A 17,142-nucleotide genomic window follows, 5' to 3' on the forward strand; every position below is an offset into this window, starting at 1 on the left:
TAAATGAAACCTAACCAATATTTTCATTATTAAACTGATATTGCGGTGATTTTATATATAAAACTGTACATTTGATTAAACTTTCTTCATTCTATGACTAGTTAGATGACTATTTGGACATTCCAATTGAAGTATCACTTATTAAATCTACTAATGTCTAAATAAATCTTTTAAACTTTCTACTTTATACTCACCTCATATTATATACACCTTAGTAATACATAATTGAACACGAATTTCATTTTCATAAAAATAGCATCCGAGTCTTACGAAGGTGTACTTTGACTGGCTCACCAAATTTTAATTGTTTAAAAAGATCAAGCCACTTGTGGTTTATCGGGGAAGTTTTTTTTATATATTTTTCTTTTCATATTTAATTTTACAATAAAAACAAAATTAAAAAAAGTATACAATTCTTAATATATTAATTATTGATCGCTAATCGATTCCTTTATTTTGCCTTTTCTCCAAATGTCTCTTTCCCCTTTGCCATCAACCCATTAAAAATAGAACCTACAGTGTTCTACTTCAATATTTATCAACCCTTTGGTCCCACACAAAGGACACTTTAGGTGCCCTACTGCAGCATTATTTTATCTTCTTAGTCCCTCTATTAAAGATATCTTATATATAAAAGTGTTTATCGTCGTACTTATTAAAAGTATCATAATTATTAAATATATTTTCATCGTTCATTTTCTGGTTTTTCTCTAACTCCTTGATACTATCACCATCCCCTCCGTGCCTCGCCACCTTGCCACGTTTCTCCACCTTTCTATCCTTTTCTAAAACCTCTTCCGCCCTCACGAGTGGCTTCTTCTTTGGCACCAAAGGTTGGACGAAGGATTTGAAAACATTTTCCAGTATAGTGATGACTCCTAAGACTGATAATCCTAAAAGAAAACCCTGAAATAAAACATATTTTTTTATTCCACACTCAGTTCGAGGGTCCCAAAGTGAGAATAAGTAAATAATTAACTACATTTTTTGACATCTCAACATAGGTGAAGAAGAATACGGAAGATTGGGAATTTACAGGGCTCACGACCGTCATAGGCTGGTTCAAATGATCACTTTACATACGTGCAACATTCACCAATTCTACCCCATGATCGACAACCACACTACTCAAATTCTTGAAGCTCCTAAATATATTGATCAATTTCGAAACACAGTATGCGACAGTTCACTAGAAATGTCTATGTTGGGATGAGAAAAGCTTTTATTAAGCAGAAACTCTATCATTTGTATGTGAGATCTGAATCCTGGATTATATTCACATACTTGAGAAACGCTTGAACGCATACTTGAAAAAATAATATTAATATAGATGTTATTTGTTACCAAACTGCCTCCGAAGTCAGCAAGGAAGAGCGACCAATCATACCCGTGAGTTTCTTGGTAAACTGACACAGTCTTTGTGTTGAAATATATGTTGAGCTGGAAACAAAATTATTGATATCATTTCTTACTTACTTCACTATGAAGTGATTTATTTGACCGTTTTATAAACATTGTTGTTATTTTATACATTTACGACTTCCACCTGAGTTTGGTATCTCTCCGCGCCGGTCTTGAAGGTCCAAGAGCTGGTTTGCGCATTCCACGAGGTAAGGAAGTTGCGGTCTACGATGTATGCGCGGTACAGAGAAGATCTGCAGCGCCGAGGACAGTGGCAGTCATCATTCACAGCATTCACTAGCCTGTGGAGATTGATAAATTGAAGAAACAGATATAAAATCAAATTAGTATGTAGAATGGCTTTATCGACTTTAATACATTTCATTATGAATCTTTTTCCGTAATGTTGCGCAAGGCAAAAATTTGGTCCGTACATCCTCTCCCATTCATAAATCCACTCTGGACATCCCACACTTTGTCCTTTGTTATGGTTCTTACTCTTTCAATAAGAATTCGACCATACATCTTACCAACAGCACTCAATAGACTGATTGCTCTATAGTTCCCACATTCCACCCTAGAACCTTTACCCTTGTAGAGAGGCATGATATCAAATTGATAAAATTCACATTTTATCAATTTGATACAGAGCCCTATGCACCATTGGGTATGGATAAGAGTCAGTATTAGTAGTAGAAGTATATCTCATGTAAATTCTCCTGCCACAAGCACTCGTTACCTCTATACCAAATATTTTGAAATAAGTGAAGTGTTTACTCACTTTATATAATACACAATCAGCTCTAACATGCTGGTGTAGTTTCTGCATCTTGGCACTTCTGTGTCTATCCATGGTCCTGAGCATCCAATTTCTTCAATCACCTTCTTGGATCTGCATATTTCCGAGCACTACGCGATAAAATCAAATGCATAAATATATACTTAATTTAAACACAAAAAACAACTCAAATCATAAAATCGAGGACCTAATGTAGGTACGTATTTATCTTTTCACGGAAAAATACATCGCAAATCGTGCTATCCTCGAATAATATTACAAGACTAAGTAAGAAATTAATGCAATTGTAGTCAAATATGGATATTTTCCAGATAACGTGGAAGGCTAGGAGTAACAGACCTCAAAAGTAAGGTAGAGGAAAGGTAATTGAGATGGCATGGGCACATAGGACGCAGAGAACCTGGTCATATTGTGAACCAGGCAATTGTCGTGGATCTTCCTTGAATAGCATCTATAGGAAGACCAAAAAACTCTTGGATGCTGCAGAAAGAAAACATGATTCGAATGCATGACCTAGGTGACGTTACACAATATAAAAGGACCTCAAAGCTGAGGATGAGGAAAGCTGACCCCGGTAGTCTACAAAGATGATAAGTTGGGATGAAACAAGAAAGAATATGATGAATATTTTCCAGATCAAATCACTAGACCAATGGTTCTTTCTGTGATTAAGTGAATACTTGGCGTATGTGAGATACGATAATTCTTATTTGAACATTTATATATACTTTGTACTTTATTAGGTCAGGTAAGGAGTCGAAACAATCGGCGGGTGTGTATGTGAAGATGCATGATCGTGGAAGAGGCGAGGAATGTTTGCAAAGACAGAATGGTGTGGCGTTCCATTCTCTCTGACTACCCCTGCGGGGAAGCGGCGTGATGGTTAGTTAGTTACTTGATTGTGATACAAATCCGTAATTCTAGATTCTTAATTATGTGTGTATTGCTATGTTAGATTCTCACCAATGAAGAACTGTATCCCTCGCTGGAGTCACAAACTTCTGGACCTCTCGACAGCATGTTCACTTCTTGAACCTCTAACTTAATATCAACATGCTCTCCGACGTGCACATACACATACTCCATCTGGTTTGTCGTTGTTTTTTCTAAAAAAAATCCCACCAAAATCTTAAATACAATATTACATGTACTTGTACTTCTATTATATAAGATCCTGGTGTTGGTCAAAGTATGCCTGATTGCGTCATTCATTTATCCTAGTTCATTTTCTTGTATTTTCTATAGTTCACTTGAAACAGTTCATCTTACTGGTACATTAATGGTATCAAAATCTAAGTTTATCAACAAGGCTTATTTTTTAATAACCATCTATAAAGAGGTACTCCTTAATTTATAAGAGTAATTGAACTACAATTTTAACCACGAGCTCCCAATAATTTTTGGTCTAACGCCCTCTTGCCAACATTTGTCGTCTACTTAAGGGAAGGAAATTACAAGAACGTCCTCTCATGGAAATGGAGAGGTATGCAAATATGATCTCTACATATGTAGTCTATTCCCTAAAAGACCTCTGCTTTGCCTACTGGGAGAGCAATACCGCCTCCTTTAAAAGCTAATTTTAATCATCTTTTAGAGGAGTCTTTTAAAATATTCTTAACAGTGTTTGAATATCATCGATTTTTTAATTTCTTTTTCGGAACCCTTCACTTTTACATAGAAAGACAGTCGTGGATTATATAGTAGACCTAAATTAGGTACCGTAGAACGGGGATATTTGATCATTGATGTGTTACTTGATCCCAGTAGGTACAAAAAAATCTGTATTTGGTCTACAATAATGAACGTATCGTGACAATAAGTGTCACCTGTCAGGGAAACAATGAATCATATCGATACATTCATTATTGAAGACCAAATACAGATCTAAATAAAAAAAAATGTACTTGGCTCAAGTAACACATCAAAGTTCAAGTAGCCCCTTTCTACGGTACATTAAAGGATGCTTCATCGTATTATTCCACCAATTAGAACACAAAAACGCACGCGCTAGAAAGAGTAACATAGATACCACTCTCAGAACTGACTTAGCCTATCCAGGTATCTGAAGTTGTGACGATTCAGGTGTCTGAAGGTGACCAATCTAAAAATAACAACGATTCGATTGTTTTAGATCGTTTGTTTTATTTTTGGCACATATCTCTCACCTGTAAAGTGTTCCTCCTTCTGATGTATGAACACGTGATACCCTGGAGGTATAGTACTGCTGCTATTCTTGATGTCTGTCATGGAGTGACTGAGCAATATTGAATATCCTGTCTCCTTATTGGCAGTGGTCAGCTCTATAGTGGGATATATAGTCTGACATTTTCCGTAAATGAAGTGCAGAGTGTTCTCAATCATAACACCTTGAAAAATACGCATATAATTTACGTTCTCCAAAAAACCACATTTTATTATTTTTTTTAAAGTACACAGATACAAGTATTTATACGGGGAACTATAATATTATATGTATGATATATCGCCTTGATATTATTTTTGCCTTAGCTCTTTCGTACGGATATATTTTTTTCAATAAATTTCAAATAACCTCTAGCGTGAAATTTATGTAAATTAAACACAGAAGCATTTTTTAAGCATTACTTTTATAGGGAATTTCAGAAGGGCCCCATATGAAGCTATTTGTATTTGAGAGAGCTTATTATAGGGTTGTAACATGTTTTAATTATAATTTTAATAAATGATAGTAAATTACACGATTTGGTAAAATAAAACGCATTTCTATAATCCAATATTACAAAACAGTGCAATTAATGTAAATAATATTACGATTTACTGATCAAATCATGATAATATTAAAAATAAATAGATTTTTTATGCTCGAATGAAAATCTTTAAAATACCCAATGTAATATAAAATGAATAATCACAATGCCACTATTGTAGCATTGTAATCAAGCAAGTTTAAAAGTGATTAACGTAAACAATTTTTTAATATATGTACTTTTTTAACAATTTTGCGGCACTTTTAACAAAACAATTTTTAAGACCTCGTATGAGGACACAATGTATGAGAGGGTTAAAAATAATTAATGCATTTTATGTAATTGTCCACTCAAAAGTTTTCGGATGGTCGAAAATAATTTTAATGAATCGTGCTCAATGTTTTTTGTAAAGTGACGCAAGCAGGCGCAATGCAAGGGCAAATTTGAAGTGGAACCATCATATTACCAAAATGTTTAATATATTCGTTTTTTGCGAAGTAAGTTCTATTGTTGGTCACATTTTAGTGGTCATTCATTATTTTCAGTAGACAAATGGCGTTTTCTGGAAATTTCAGTATCATTCCTCCACAAAATACAATTACTTACAAATGAAACTAACTTTTTAAGAATAAATAAAAAAATATGATAAACTTTGTTGATCGAGTAATTAAAAAGAATTGATATCTTGTTTTTAAAGAATCTCATAATTTGGCATTCTTGTGAGTTTAGATAGTTTATTTTTATGCCGCCAATCTGAAAGTATTTTCAGATTTTTTTTCTAGTGTGTAACAACAGTCGTTTATGTGACGAATTGCTTTGAAAATCTATTGTTATTGGGAGTGATGATTTTTAAATGTGTATCCTTTATTGTTATTGTACACATTTTGTTAATATCGTTAAAGGCATTAGCCGTTAGAAAAACTTAAATAAAATATCGTAAATAAATAAATATATACCATAAGTTAAATACCAAACAAGCGTCACTCATGATGGTATCGATTTCAAAACGAAAAGTTTATTTTAAATGCTAAAACGGTTACGTAAAATATACACAAAGATCTTCATACTATTTCTGTTTGACTAAAAACAAAACAATACGGCTATCCAACAAGATAACTTGCCAGGAGGAAAGACAGCTGAGGATAAATTTTGCCAACACAGTTTGTCTGTTAATTGGAGATTAATTAAATGGTCAAATGAAATTACTATTTATCATATTACTCAATCAGATTTTTTTTTAAGAGTGAGCTACTTGGAAGTAAAAAAAATAAATCTTGTTTTCAGGGGTTTTCAGGTACTTAAAAATAATCCGGGGTTCGAGTCTTACGTACAACTAAAGGGTCTCTGCTTAATAAAAGCTTTTCTCAATCCAACATAGATGGCTGTGTCATATGTCATGAGATTGATCAATATATCAGGATTCAGACCTCACATGCTAATAAAAGAGTTTCTGCTCAATAAAAAGCTTATTTTCATCTCACCAATAGATGTCTCTAGTGAAGTTCTAGTGATTCAAGAAGAATATTTTAAAATTGGTTCATATGTATAGAACTTCCAAGAATTTGTGTAGTGTGGTTGTCAATCATGGGTAGAATGTTGAGTGTTGCACGTCTGTAAAATGATACACTTAACCAGCCTATTACAGGTCATAAGCCCTGTAAATACCCAGACTTCCATATTCTTCTTTATCTTTGTATGTTGAGATGTCAAATGTTGTGCAACTTGCTTCCATTACCCATAAAATCATTCAGCCATGTCGTATTTAATTAAATGTCATATATTTATTTTTTTCATGTAATTTCATACATAAATATTGTAAAATGTGTCCTCGGCACGAGAAAACTCAGTGGGGGCACATAATTGTAATGTATAACTATGTGTATGTTGAGATGTCAAAAATGTAACTTCTTAATAATTCACTAGTGGAAAAAACCCAGTTTATGAACAAATTGAGTTAGTTATGGGCACACTATGTTGTAAGTTAATGATCTGTTTATCAAATAACTCGGTGACCAAAAAAAACACATTCAAAATTGCAATCGATTTCTTTTACGGCACTTTTACAATTTATTGTGCTATGGTATGAAAAAAAATGTAAAAATTAATTAGAACATAATACAATATTGTATGGGTATACTCACTATCTGAAGAGGTGTTGAGGCCGAAGGAAATTATATTCTCCTTGTCGTCATAAGTGGCCGCGTGCCAAAATTCATCCAAGTCCGCCGTGCCGAAAGGGAAGTACCTCCATTCGGATGTGAACCTCGGATGCCCGTACAGTCCATGTTGCTGTTTTACACGGGGGTAAAATTTAGCAGCCGATTTTGGTAGTCACTCTTCTAATTTCGTATAAAATATACGATTTTAAATTGTCTTGATTCGTTTGTGATGAAAATACTTCCATTTTGTTTATAAATACATTCTTCGCCCCTCTTATGCAATATTTGAACTATGCGAATTCCGTTTCTATTTTGCGCTTCTTATTCATAATTGAATTGAAAATTAATATTTGTGAACATAGATTATTATGATTCACCCCAAAAAACACGTCTAAAATGAACACCGGGTCCATTTTGTTTAAATTATATCAAATTTCCATATACAGACTTTGTATTTTTTAACATTACTGTTTAATTTTAACTTATATTCTATCATCGAAGTAATAAATTACTGTTTTTTTACCACTTACATTAAATCGATAGTGTAAAGGCAAAGGGGTATATCTGTCTCAGACCAAATTTTACAGGAGAGCAAAAACAAACTTGTGAAATTAAATAATTCATTTGTTTTATGTTTTTTTTATATGTACATATCTTAATAAAACTAAATAAGTATTGCAACTACAGCTATATCCTTTAGCCAGATTATGGAATAGACTATTTTAGACATTTTGTGGAACGAACTTAAAAATGAAGAATTTGACAGATATACCCCTTTGCCATCATATTACCGAAATATGGGAAACTTTCAACACTTTTTGTATTTGTTTTGAAATTAATTAATTTTTCACATGAATGTTTTAATGAATAGTGAATGTTTAATATTTCTGTTATTTATTATTTCGTTATTCAAATTGTGGTAAGACATAATTTAATTATGAATCTATGGGTTTCAATATATGTTCAAGTGGTAAAAATCAAATGTCAAATTATTTTTTTTAATAATCAATTGTAAAATATACGAGTATTGTACTATGTATTTATCGCTACCCGGGCATCGATTACATATCGCTCACTCCTTTCAAGAACGTCATAAATCAAAATACTTGACTTTTCAGGAGAACGTTTTTAAACTTTAAAAATATAATACAATGTATTAAAAATAAATATCAAGCCACTTACTGAACTTTTTACTTTGCAACAGATCTTTTTAGGTAAAACCTGAAGGTTTTTTCTCCATTTGAAAAATATTTAGTGTATTCAAAAAAATAATTAAACAATACCTTTTCTTCAAAATTCAAAAACAACACTTTCTGCCCTGTAGCGGGTAAATATTAAGTTAAAAATATGGCTCTTTTTCTGGGATAAAGTACATTTTCTGGGCATTCCGAAAACATGCACAACTGAAAATTGACGATTTTTGATTTATGACGTTCTTGAAAGGAGTGAGCGATATACGAAAATTAATACTTTACTAGCGTAATGCAGATAAGATTAACTTATTCTTGTATTCGGTTTACATTTTTTCAGTTTTTAACTTTCCGACAGTACGGATCAACAACGACTTTAAAAATGCCAATGTCATTGGAAACAGTACAAAAGTAACCTTAAAGTTGTATATGCTACATTCGATAAATCAGGGTATGTATGAGGAGATGCATGAACGTGGAAGAGGCGAAGAATGTTTGCAAGGACAGAGTGGTTTGGCGCTCTATTCTCTCTGCCTACCCCTGCGGGGAAGCGGCGTGACGGTTAGTTAGTTAGTTAGTTAGGGTAACATTAAACACTGTTTCAAATCCTTATTTAATTTTATAACTTTAATAATTGTGTCTGCCAAATAACAACAAAAAAAACTTTTAGTCTAATACATAAGGATACCTTTGATTTCATTATATCATTTTTTATTACCTAAAATACAACAATTCAGAGCTGCCAACTCATAATCCATTTTTTTAATTATTTATCTGTACTACTTATATATATTTTTTACAACATTTTGAGTGTGTCCAAATACTTGTTCACAAAATCTGGATTATTCACTCAAAATGTTGTAAATAAATTATCTGGTCAAATTATAAGCTTAATAATAAAAATGAAAATGGTATTTTCTGGCGTTTCTCATGTGTGTGATTATAATCCAGGATTCGGATCTCACATACTAATATAAGAGTTTCTGCTTAATAAAAAGCTTCTTTACATCTCACCAATAGATGTCTCTAGTGAAGTTCTAGTGATTCATGAACAAGGTTTCTAAATTGGTTCATATATATAGAACTTCCAAGGATTTGAGTAGTGTGGTTGTCAATAATGGGTAGAATTGGTGAATGTTACACGTGTGTAAAGTGATCACTTAAACCAGCCTATGACGGTCGTAAGCCCCGTAAATGCCCAGACTTCCATATTCTTCTTCATCTTTGATGAGATGTCAAAAAATAATATATTTTTTTTAATGTGACTGCGCTAATGACATTCAACATTTTGTTATATTGGGTATAAAAGTTTTTTTAAATACATTTGTGCATTTATTATTATTTTAAAGGTTTTTATCTTGTACCTACACTGCATCAATTTTTAGCGGGATAAAAATTGGCCCACAAAAATCTTGATTTTACTCAATGTTATCCAGCTGTTGAAAGTACCCCGGAGTAGTTACAATCGCAACGATTTTCCAGCATTACTTACGTCAAGAACTTCCGGTTTATATGGTGGATCTCTACACACGGTTACAGCCGGATACTGTATGCTGTCGTTGAAGTCAAAATGGGTGTACGTTGCAGTCGGTGGGTTTTTCAACTTCCTGAGGCATTCGGCTATCTACAGAAACAAAACAAAATCTTCGTGTATTTTATTTTTTATTTATTTAATAAAGTTACATTTTTTAAATAATTTAATTCGTTTGCTGGACATTTCTACTTTTGACAATCTTTAAATTAGTTAGCTGTTCTCTCCAGTAAACAGACTAAGCTCTTGTGCTTGGAGAGGGACTTACGCTCATTGTTTTTTCTTTATGTTTGTGGGTGATGTAATTTATTTTCATTACTATTTTTTTTGTTTTTTTTTTTAATAATTATTTTTAATTGTGTTTTTTACGATTGACATGTTTATTAGGTATTTTGTTTATTGTTTCGGCATGTAGTTAGACATGTTAAAATAATTAAAGAAAATTCTTGTTTTTATACCACTTGCGTTTATTTATTACCACTATTATGTCTAAATGTAAACTAAAACACAATTAATAATAAACTGTTCTTTAAATAAGGAGAGGGGTAAATTAGGTGGAGGGGGGTTGAGACTACTAGTTTGAAAGCTTAGCTTCCGAAACTAGTAGTCATAAATAAACTCAAGTGGTATAAAAACAAGTGTTTTCTTTAATAATGTTTATAAGGTATTTAATTTATTTTTTAGAAAATAATTGTCTTAAAAAAATTATATCTGTAGGAAAGTTATTAAAGTATTTGGTTCCCAAATTTTTAAAGTTCTGTTGGAATTATTTGGTATTTCATTTTGGTATCTTGAAGATGAACTTTTCTTTAGATTCAAGCATTTTTCACCCTTAAATAGTTTTTTTTTTTGTTATTTTAAGTTAAATAAAAAAGATCGAAGTCCATATATTGTGGAACCTATCATCTAACTGTAATTCAAGTATTTTTCACCCTTATATAGTTGAAATTTTTTTTTTTTTTTAAGTTAAATAAAAAAAATATCTAAGTCCATCTATTTTGGAACCTACCTGATAGAAGACCACGAATGTGCAGGTCAGCAAGACAATAGACCTGATGATTTGTTTCGGACCTCTCAAACACTGAGCACATTTCTCTCTGAATCCTGGTTCCTTCTGATTGAGGTCCTCTTCCAGAGACTTGTCTGACCTTGTGGATCTGGCTTCGCTTACTTTCCTCATCACTAGCTAATGGCGATTGTCAACATGATTGGAATACTGTAAAAATAGCGTACAATTAAAATATTTTTTGTAATCACCTGGTTGATGACATTAACTACAGTTCAAAACAAGTCATGTATAATGAAACAAAACGTGTATAATGTAACAAACATATATAACAAGTCGTGTATAATATAAAAATTCGTGTATAATGAAACAAACCTGGTTGATGACATTAACTACAGTTCAAAACAAGTCATGTATAATGAAACAAAACGTGTATAATGTAACAAACATATAAAACAAGTCGTGTATAATATAACAAGTCGTGAATAATGAAACAAACCTGGTTGATGACATTAACTGCAGTTCAAAACAAGTCGTGGATATACACAATAAGTAAAAGTCTAGAAGTTTTTTTTTTTTAAATAATACCGTACACATTTCATAAATCCCTCATTTACCGAAGAACGTTTGAAGCTAACATCTCAGGTGATGTTTTTACGTCACACATCGTGATTAAAGCCATCGTGACCATTTAAGGGTGTACTCTCAAATATACTAATTCAATCCGCAACCGGCTGCGCGAGTCGCCAGTCGTGTTGTCTGCGCAATTTTTTTTAATACATGAATAATGGAATTATATATTTATTAATAGAATTTGGGTAATAAATCATTTTTATTATTTTATATTTATTAAATATTATAATCAAACACTGATTTTATAACAGAGTCTATTAAATTGTATTTATTTTTAAAAAACCTGAAAATAAAATTTTGTGCCAATTGAATATATAAATTAACCCGGAGTTCTACAAATTAAATGCCAAATCTATAAAAAAAAAAACAAAAAATTAAACTCTTTACCCTTTTAATAACTCGAAAACAACAAAGAAAATAATAAATTAAAATCGATATTCCAATTTTTAAATTCAAGAATTGTTAAATGCAAAAAATAAATAAAATAGCATAATTCACCCTATTGATAGATTTACGAGTATGTGTATTTTTTTAATTAATTTAAAATATATCCATTGTTACAAAATATTATTCTTTAATTTTATTTACCAAGTGTATTTATAAATTGGATACAGTAATTGAAATTGTGTAGTAGTTTACATGTTTCGCCTACTTTCAATATCCGCCAGATCCTTTGTTTTATAATATTTCAAAATTAATACTCGTTTACTTATTGTTCAAAATATTTATATACTTGAAAACCCTGCTAAAAAATGCGTAAAAACATTGTTCTATTTCAAATTCCAATATATTCATGAAACTTGCCTTCTGACCCATATCGGCCAATCAGAGAGCGGGGATAGGTCAAAAATTAAAATGACGTCACTATCGGTTTGTGCCCTTTTTTTTCATACTGAAAAACTTTCCAAAAAATGGGAAAATTCTCTATTTTTTCTAGAGATAGACAAATTATTGAAACATAAATGTTTCCCGGAGAGTTGCATTTTTTGTAAAATCGACTTATATGGATCTGGCAAATTTTGAATGTAGGCGACACACATCACTTTACCATTTTTTGACGATATTTATCACGCAGTTTTCCATGTAATCTGTCGAACAAAACTAGCGCGATTTCCTGCAAAGGATCATTTATATCCCGGTCGGCATTGCAATCTACAAAAGGTCATATATTCGCAAAAATATATTACGAGTCACTAAAACTTACAGCCGTTATATTTCACGAAGGACACATTGATAATGCATATTCATATTCAAGATAAAAAACGAGGACAATACCAAGCACATGTATGTTTTTTCATAACGACAATATAACGACATCATTCAATAAGCAAATAAATATGAACAAATAATTACAGAATTTTTAGTAAACTCTTCTTCTTCTTTTTGTAGATCCTAGGGATCTGTTAGTGCCTCCGCATGTCGTTCTTGGGTTGTTGACTCCCAGCTGTCTTTCCATCTTTTCGGAGGTCTGCCTGGGGGTCTACGTCCTTCAGGGTTACCTTGAAGGGTAAGTCTGTCTTCTGACATTCTGTTTATATGTTCATTACAGTATCGCCTTCGTTTTTAGTAAATTAATTTATAAAATTTTCTTGATTATACAATAAAGGTGTACAACCTTTATATTTTATTACCTTATATTTAAAACATTACCTTATATTATTTTGTTACCTTCAATTTACACATTTGAATGTATTATTAATAAAATAAATAAAAAAGAATTAAATTTAAATTTAAGTAGTGTGGTTGTCAATCGTGGGGGAATGTGAAGTGATCACTAAACCAGACTTCCATATTCGTCTTCATATATGTTGAGATGTCAAAATGTTGTACAACCTGCTCCATTATCCATAAGATTAGACTTAAAAACTGAATATCAAAGATTTATATATATATCGCTACATTCTGCCATGTCGTATTCGATTGCTTGTCGTAAACAATTTTCTTTCATATTATTTCATAAATAAATATGCGGACATGTATGAGGAGATGCATAAACGTGGAAGAGGCGAAGAATGCTTGCAAAGACAGAGTGGTGTGGCGTTCTATTCTCTCTGCCTACCCCTGCGGGGAAGCGGCGTGGTGATTAGTTAGTTAGTTAAATACAGAACATAATTTTTTTTTGAGATGGGTTTTGCATTTATTAATCACCTTGCTTATTATGTACAAGGTTTATAGATCATTTAGTGGATTTTTGTTTCTTCTAGCTAATTAATTTTTTTATCTGTGTTGGGAACAGGAGGGATAATCTAGTGTAGGTCAATCAGGAACTTCTCAGCATTTGCTCATTGCTGGGAGGAAACCACGTTAAACTCCTCAGGAAAAGGCGGTACCAGTACATACATTATTCTTTTTTATTATTAGAATTATTTCTCATGTTATCGCCAGTGTAATACCTTGTCTATACTTAATAGGGTATGAGCGTTACCGAAAATATATCGTATATCAATTTTACGATCTATTGAAGTGGTTAAACAATAATTTCACCGTAAGCTGTTATCATGGGCAAATATTTGTAAGTTTTACGGCTTTTGTTATTTACAACCCTTCCGTAGTGTCTGATAATTCTATGTTATATTATAACTTTAACAATCGTGCATTCATTTGGGTAATAAAATATCTTGAAATAAACAGTGGGGGTAGAGAAAATTATGTTTATTGGAAATGATTCATCTTACTGTATGTAGTGAAGATTGTGAATCATTTTATTTATTTATTTATTTTATTTTTAAATTTTTTAATCAAAGATACATTGTATGGCAAAATAATCAACATAGTTACTTTTTTTTTACGTGCTACCTCACTAAGAGAGCAGATTGCTCGTGTTTAGAGAGGGAGTTCGCTTACAGGGTTTGTACATATAAATAAGAAATAATAAATGGTAATCAAACGGGAGTTTGCCTTATATGTTTTTGTAAATCATTTTTGAAAGATTTTAAATTGATTATATTTTTTATTCTTGCAGGTAGTTTATTAAAATGTTTTATTCCTATAAAAGAATTGTGGTTTTGAGCTGCACTAGTATTATATTTTGGGGTCTTTAAGTTTTTCGTGATCTTGTATTTCTAAAATTATGTGTCAATAATGTTTCCCTTTCTTTAAATATTTGTAAAATTGATGCTCTTTTAAAAATCGATTCTACAGTAGGTGTGCTAAATTATCATATCTATATTATTTATTGATTCGGCATTATCTTTGTGGAATGACATGATAATTTTATTAAAATTAAACACTTGAATAATCCACTTAAACGAGTTTTATTTTTATTTACAACTACTTTCGAAAACGAGAATATTATACTGGCCAAACTGCGAGAAGTCTAAGAATTAGAATTAGAGAACATCGTCGTGGACTAACAAATAATTATTTTTCGGAATTCGCAAATCATATCATGGAAACTAACCACTCATTTGACTCTCATACACTTAAATTATTACACTCTGTTACAAATAAAGGTCAAGTCATGAATAATTTAGAAAATTTAGAAATACATAAAAATTTTAATTCAGATAAAACGATAACTAATAATATACGGTTTCAAAATACGTCACCATTATTATCAATGTTTCCTTTTACAAAAAATGTCGTTCCTTAACCCCCCTACCTATATTTATTAACCTTTATCTCATACACCTAAATATATTTTTATTCGTTAGTTTTAATTTGTACCGGAAGATGAAAACAATTGTCGTTTTCGAAACTAGTCGTAAATAAAAATAAAACTCGATTAAGTGGATTATTCAAGTGCTTAATTTTAATAAAATGCATTACTTATTCATTTTTTTTTTTACTTTTTACTTTCAAGTATTTGAAATATTCGATCGTGATAAGTTTTCTCCATCTTTCTCTGTTTCTATCGCGCCGTCGAAGTACAGACAAATATATCTCTTATTTGTCAAGAATCATAAAGATAATAGTTACATTTTCGCTTGACCCGTGACTGACCTTTTGTGCTCAGATTTTGGAAAACCTTGAATATTACTGCAAAGAAACATGAAATCAACTCTCTTTAACATTATACTCGTACTGAGATATCACTGTCACTAATATTTAAAGCAACAAAAATATCGCAATGATTTATTTACCAAAATTACCATTGCCAATTAATTTACCCGGAACTCGTTATGTCGTTTCGTCAAAGGTTCCATGAATATAAGCCCTTATTATATTTCTATCGCCAACTTTCATAATCCGCCAGATCCAATTTTATACGATTTAAAAATATATACTCTATCGGAATGCCAATTGTGGGTTTTATGGTTTAAAATAATTATATACTTCCTGCTTAAAAAAAATCCTGCTAAAAATACTTAAAAATAGCGTTATATTTCAAATTCCGCTTTATTCATGGATCTTGCCTTCTGTCCCATATCGGCCAATCAGAGAGCGGGGATAGGTCAAAAATTAAGATGACGTCATTATCGGTTTGTGTCTTGTGTTTTTTTTTCCTGAATAATTTTCTTAAAAATGGGTAAATTCTCTATTTCATAATATTTTATCTAAAGATAGACAAATATATAAACATAAATGTTACCCGGAGAATTTGCATTTTTTGTAAAATCGACTTACATGGATCTGGCAGATTTTGAAAGTAGGCGACACATTTATAGAAATGGCGTTTAATTTGTAGAACTCCATTTTTATTTATATATTAAATGTTAAAATCCGACACCGATTTTTAGAGTCTCCTTAATTGTATTTTATTGTGAAAAATACAAAAATTAAATTTGTGACGAATCTTTTTCCTTCTTATGGCATTTTTACTAATGATATTAGTTTAAAAATGCCATAACAATACTGAACAATTTTCACATTTTTTTGTCTTTTTAACAATAAAATACTATTTCTTCTTCTTCAAACCCCATCCGCACCCGATGGTGCATAGGGCACTGCATCATATAAACACAGAGTTATCTTGATCATCAACACATGAAGGAAAGGTGATCAGCCCTCCGCTTCAGATACCAGACCAAGGTAATATTGAAGTCCAAGTGACTCTGAAATCTATCTACGGCTTATGCAACACCGTTTATCATGGCCCTGCTTAATAAGTTTTATGGCCTGTACCTACTCGTGGGTTGATTTACTCTTTATGTTTAAAATTTCTTTAATTTCTTGTAATTTATGAGCGTAAATTCGAAACAAAAACAATCGCTTCAGTGCCAGTGGGGAGAGTAGACTTCGCCCAGATTTATCTTCTGGTTTTCAGGCTTTTAGAACTCATAAAGTTCTCTTCGGCAAGGCAAGGGAGATAATATATAGCTCTGTTTAGTTTTCAGTAATCTGTTATCATTTCTTACCCCTTATTTTTTTCAATATTTCACTTTTTTCCAGGTTTTCAGGCCTTCAGTGTCGAACAAATTGAGACTTTCAGTGCCATTATAATAGGGCACCCTAACTCTTTTTTTTTGGCAAATATATATATATATATATATATATATATATATATATATATATATATATATATATATATATATATATATATATATATATATATATATATATATATATATATATATATATATATATATATATATATATATATATATATATATATACATATATATATATATATATATATATATATATATATATATATATATATATATATATATATATATATATATATATATGTACATATATATATATATATATATATATATATATATATATATATATATATATATATATATATATGTG

At 31.2% G+C, this 17,142-nt stretch overlaps 1 protein-coding gene and 1 long non-coding RNA gene across 2 annotated transcripts in view; one reads left to right on the forward strand and one right to left on the reverse strand.

Annotated features, from left to right (window-relative positions):
* LOC148309591 (uncharacterized) overlaps positions 1-17,142 on the forward strand; it is a 155,000-nt gene that overhangs the window by 89,892 nt on the left and 47,966 nt on the right. The gene's annotated exons all lie outside the window — the stretch shown is intronic.
* Positions 568-12,539, reverse strand: ppk17 (amiloride-sensitive sodium channel pickpocket 17). Its single transcript, XM_088259871.1, has 10 exons — positions 12,494-12,539; positions 10,816-11,022; positions 9,768-9,899; positions 7,068-7,215; positions 4,366-4,566; positions 3,164-3,306; positions 2,183-2,310; positions 1,532-1,703; positions 1,345-1,440; positions 568-906 (listed from the first exon to the last, which is right to left on the reverse strand). Exons 2-10 carry the CDS (start codon positions 10,984-10,986, stop codon positions 625-627), a joined length of 1,473 nt encoding a protein of 490 aa, XP_088115997.1. The 5' UTR covers positions 10,987-11,022; positions 12,494-12,539; the 3' UTR covers positions 568-624.

Source organism: Brachycentrus maculatus, unplaced genomic scaffold, assembly GCF_059751285.1.
Source record: "Brachycentrus maculatus isolate JH-2025_06_01 unplaced genomic scaffold, ASM5975128v1 h1tg000120l, whole genome shotgun sequence".
NCBI lineage: Eukaryota > Metazoa > Arthropoda > Insecta > Trichoptera > Brachycentridae > Brachycentrus > Brachycentrus maculatus.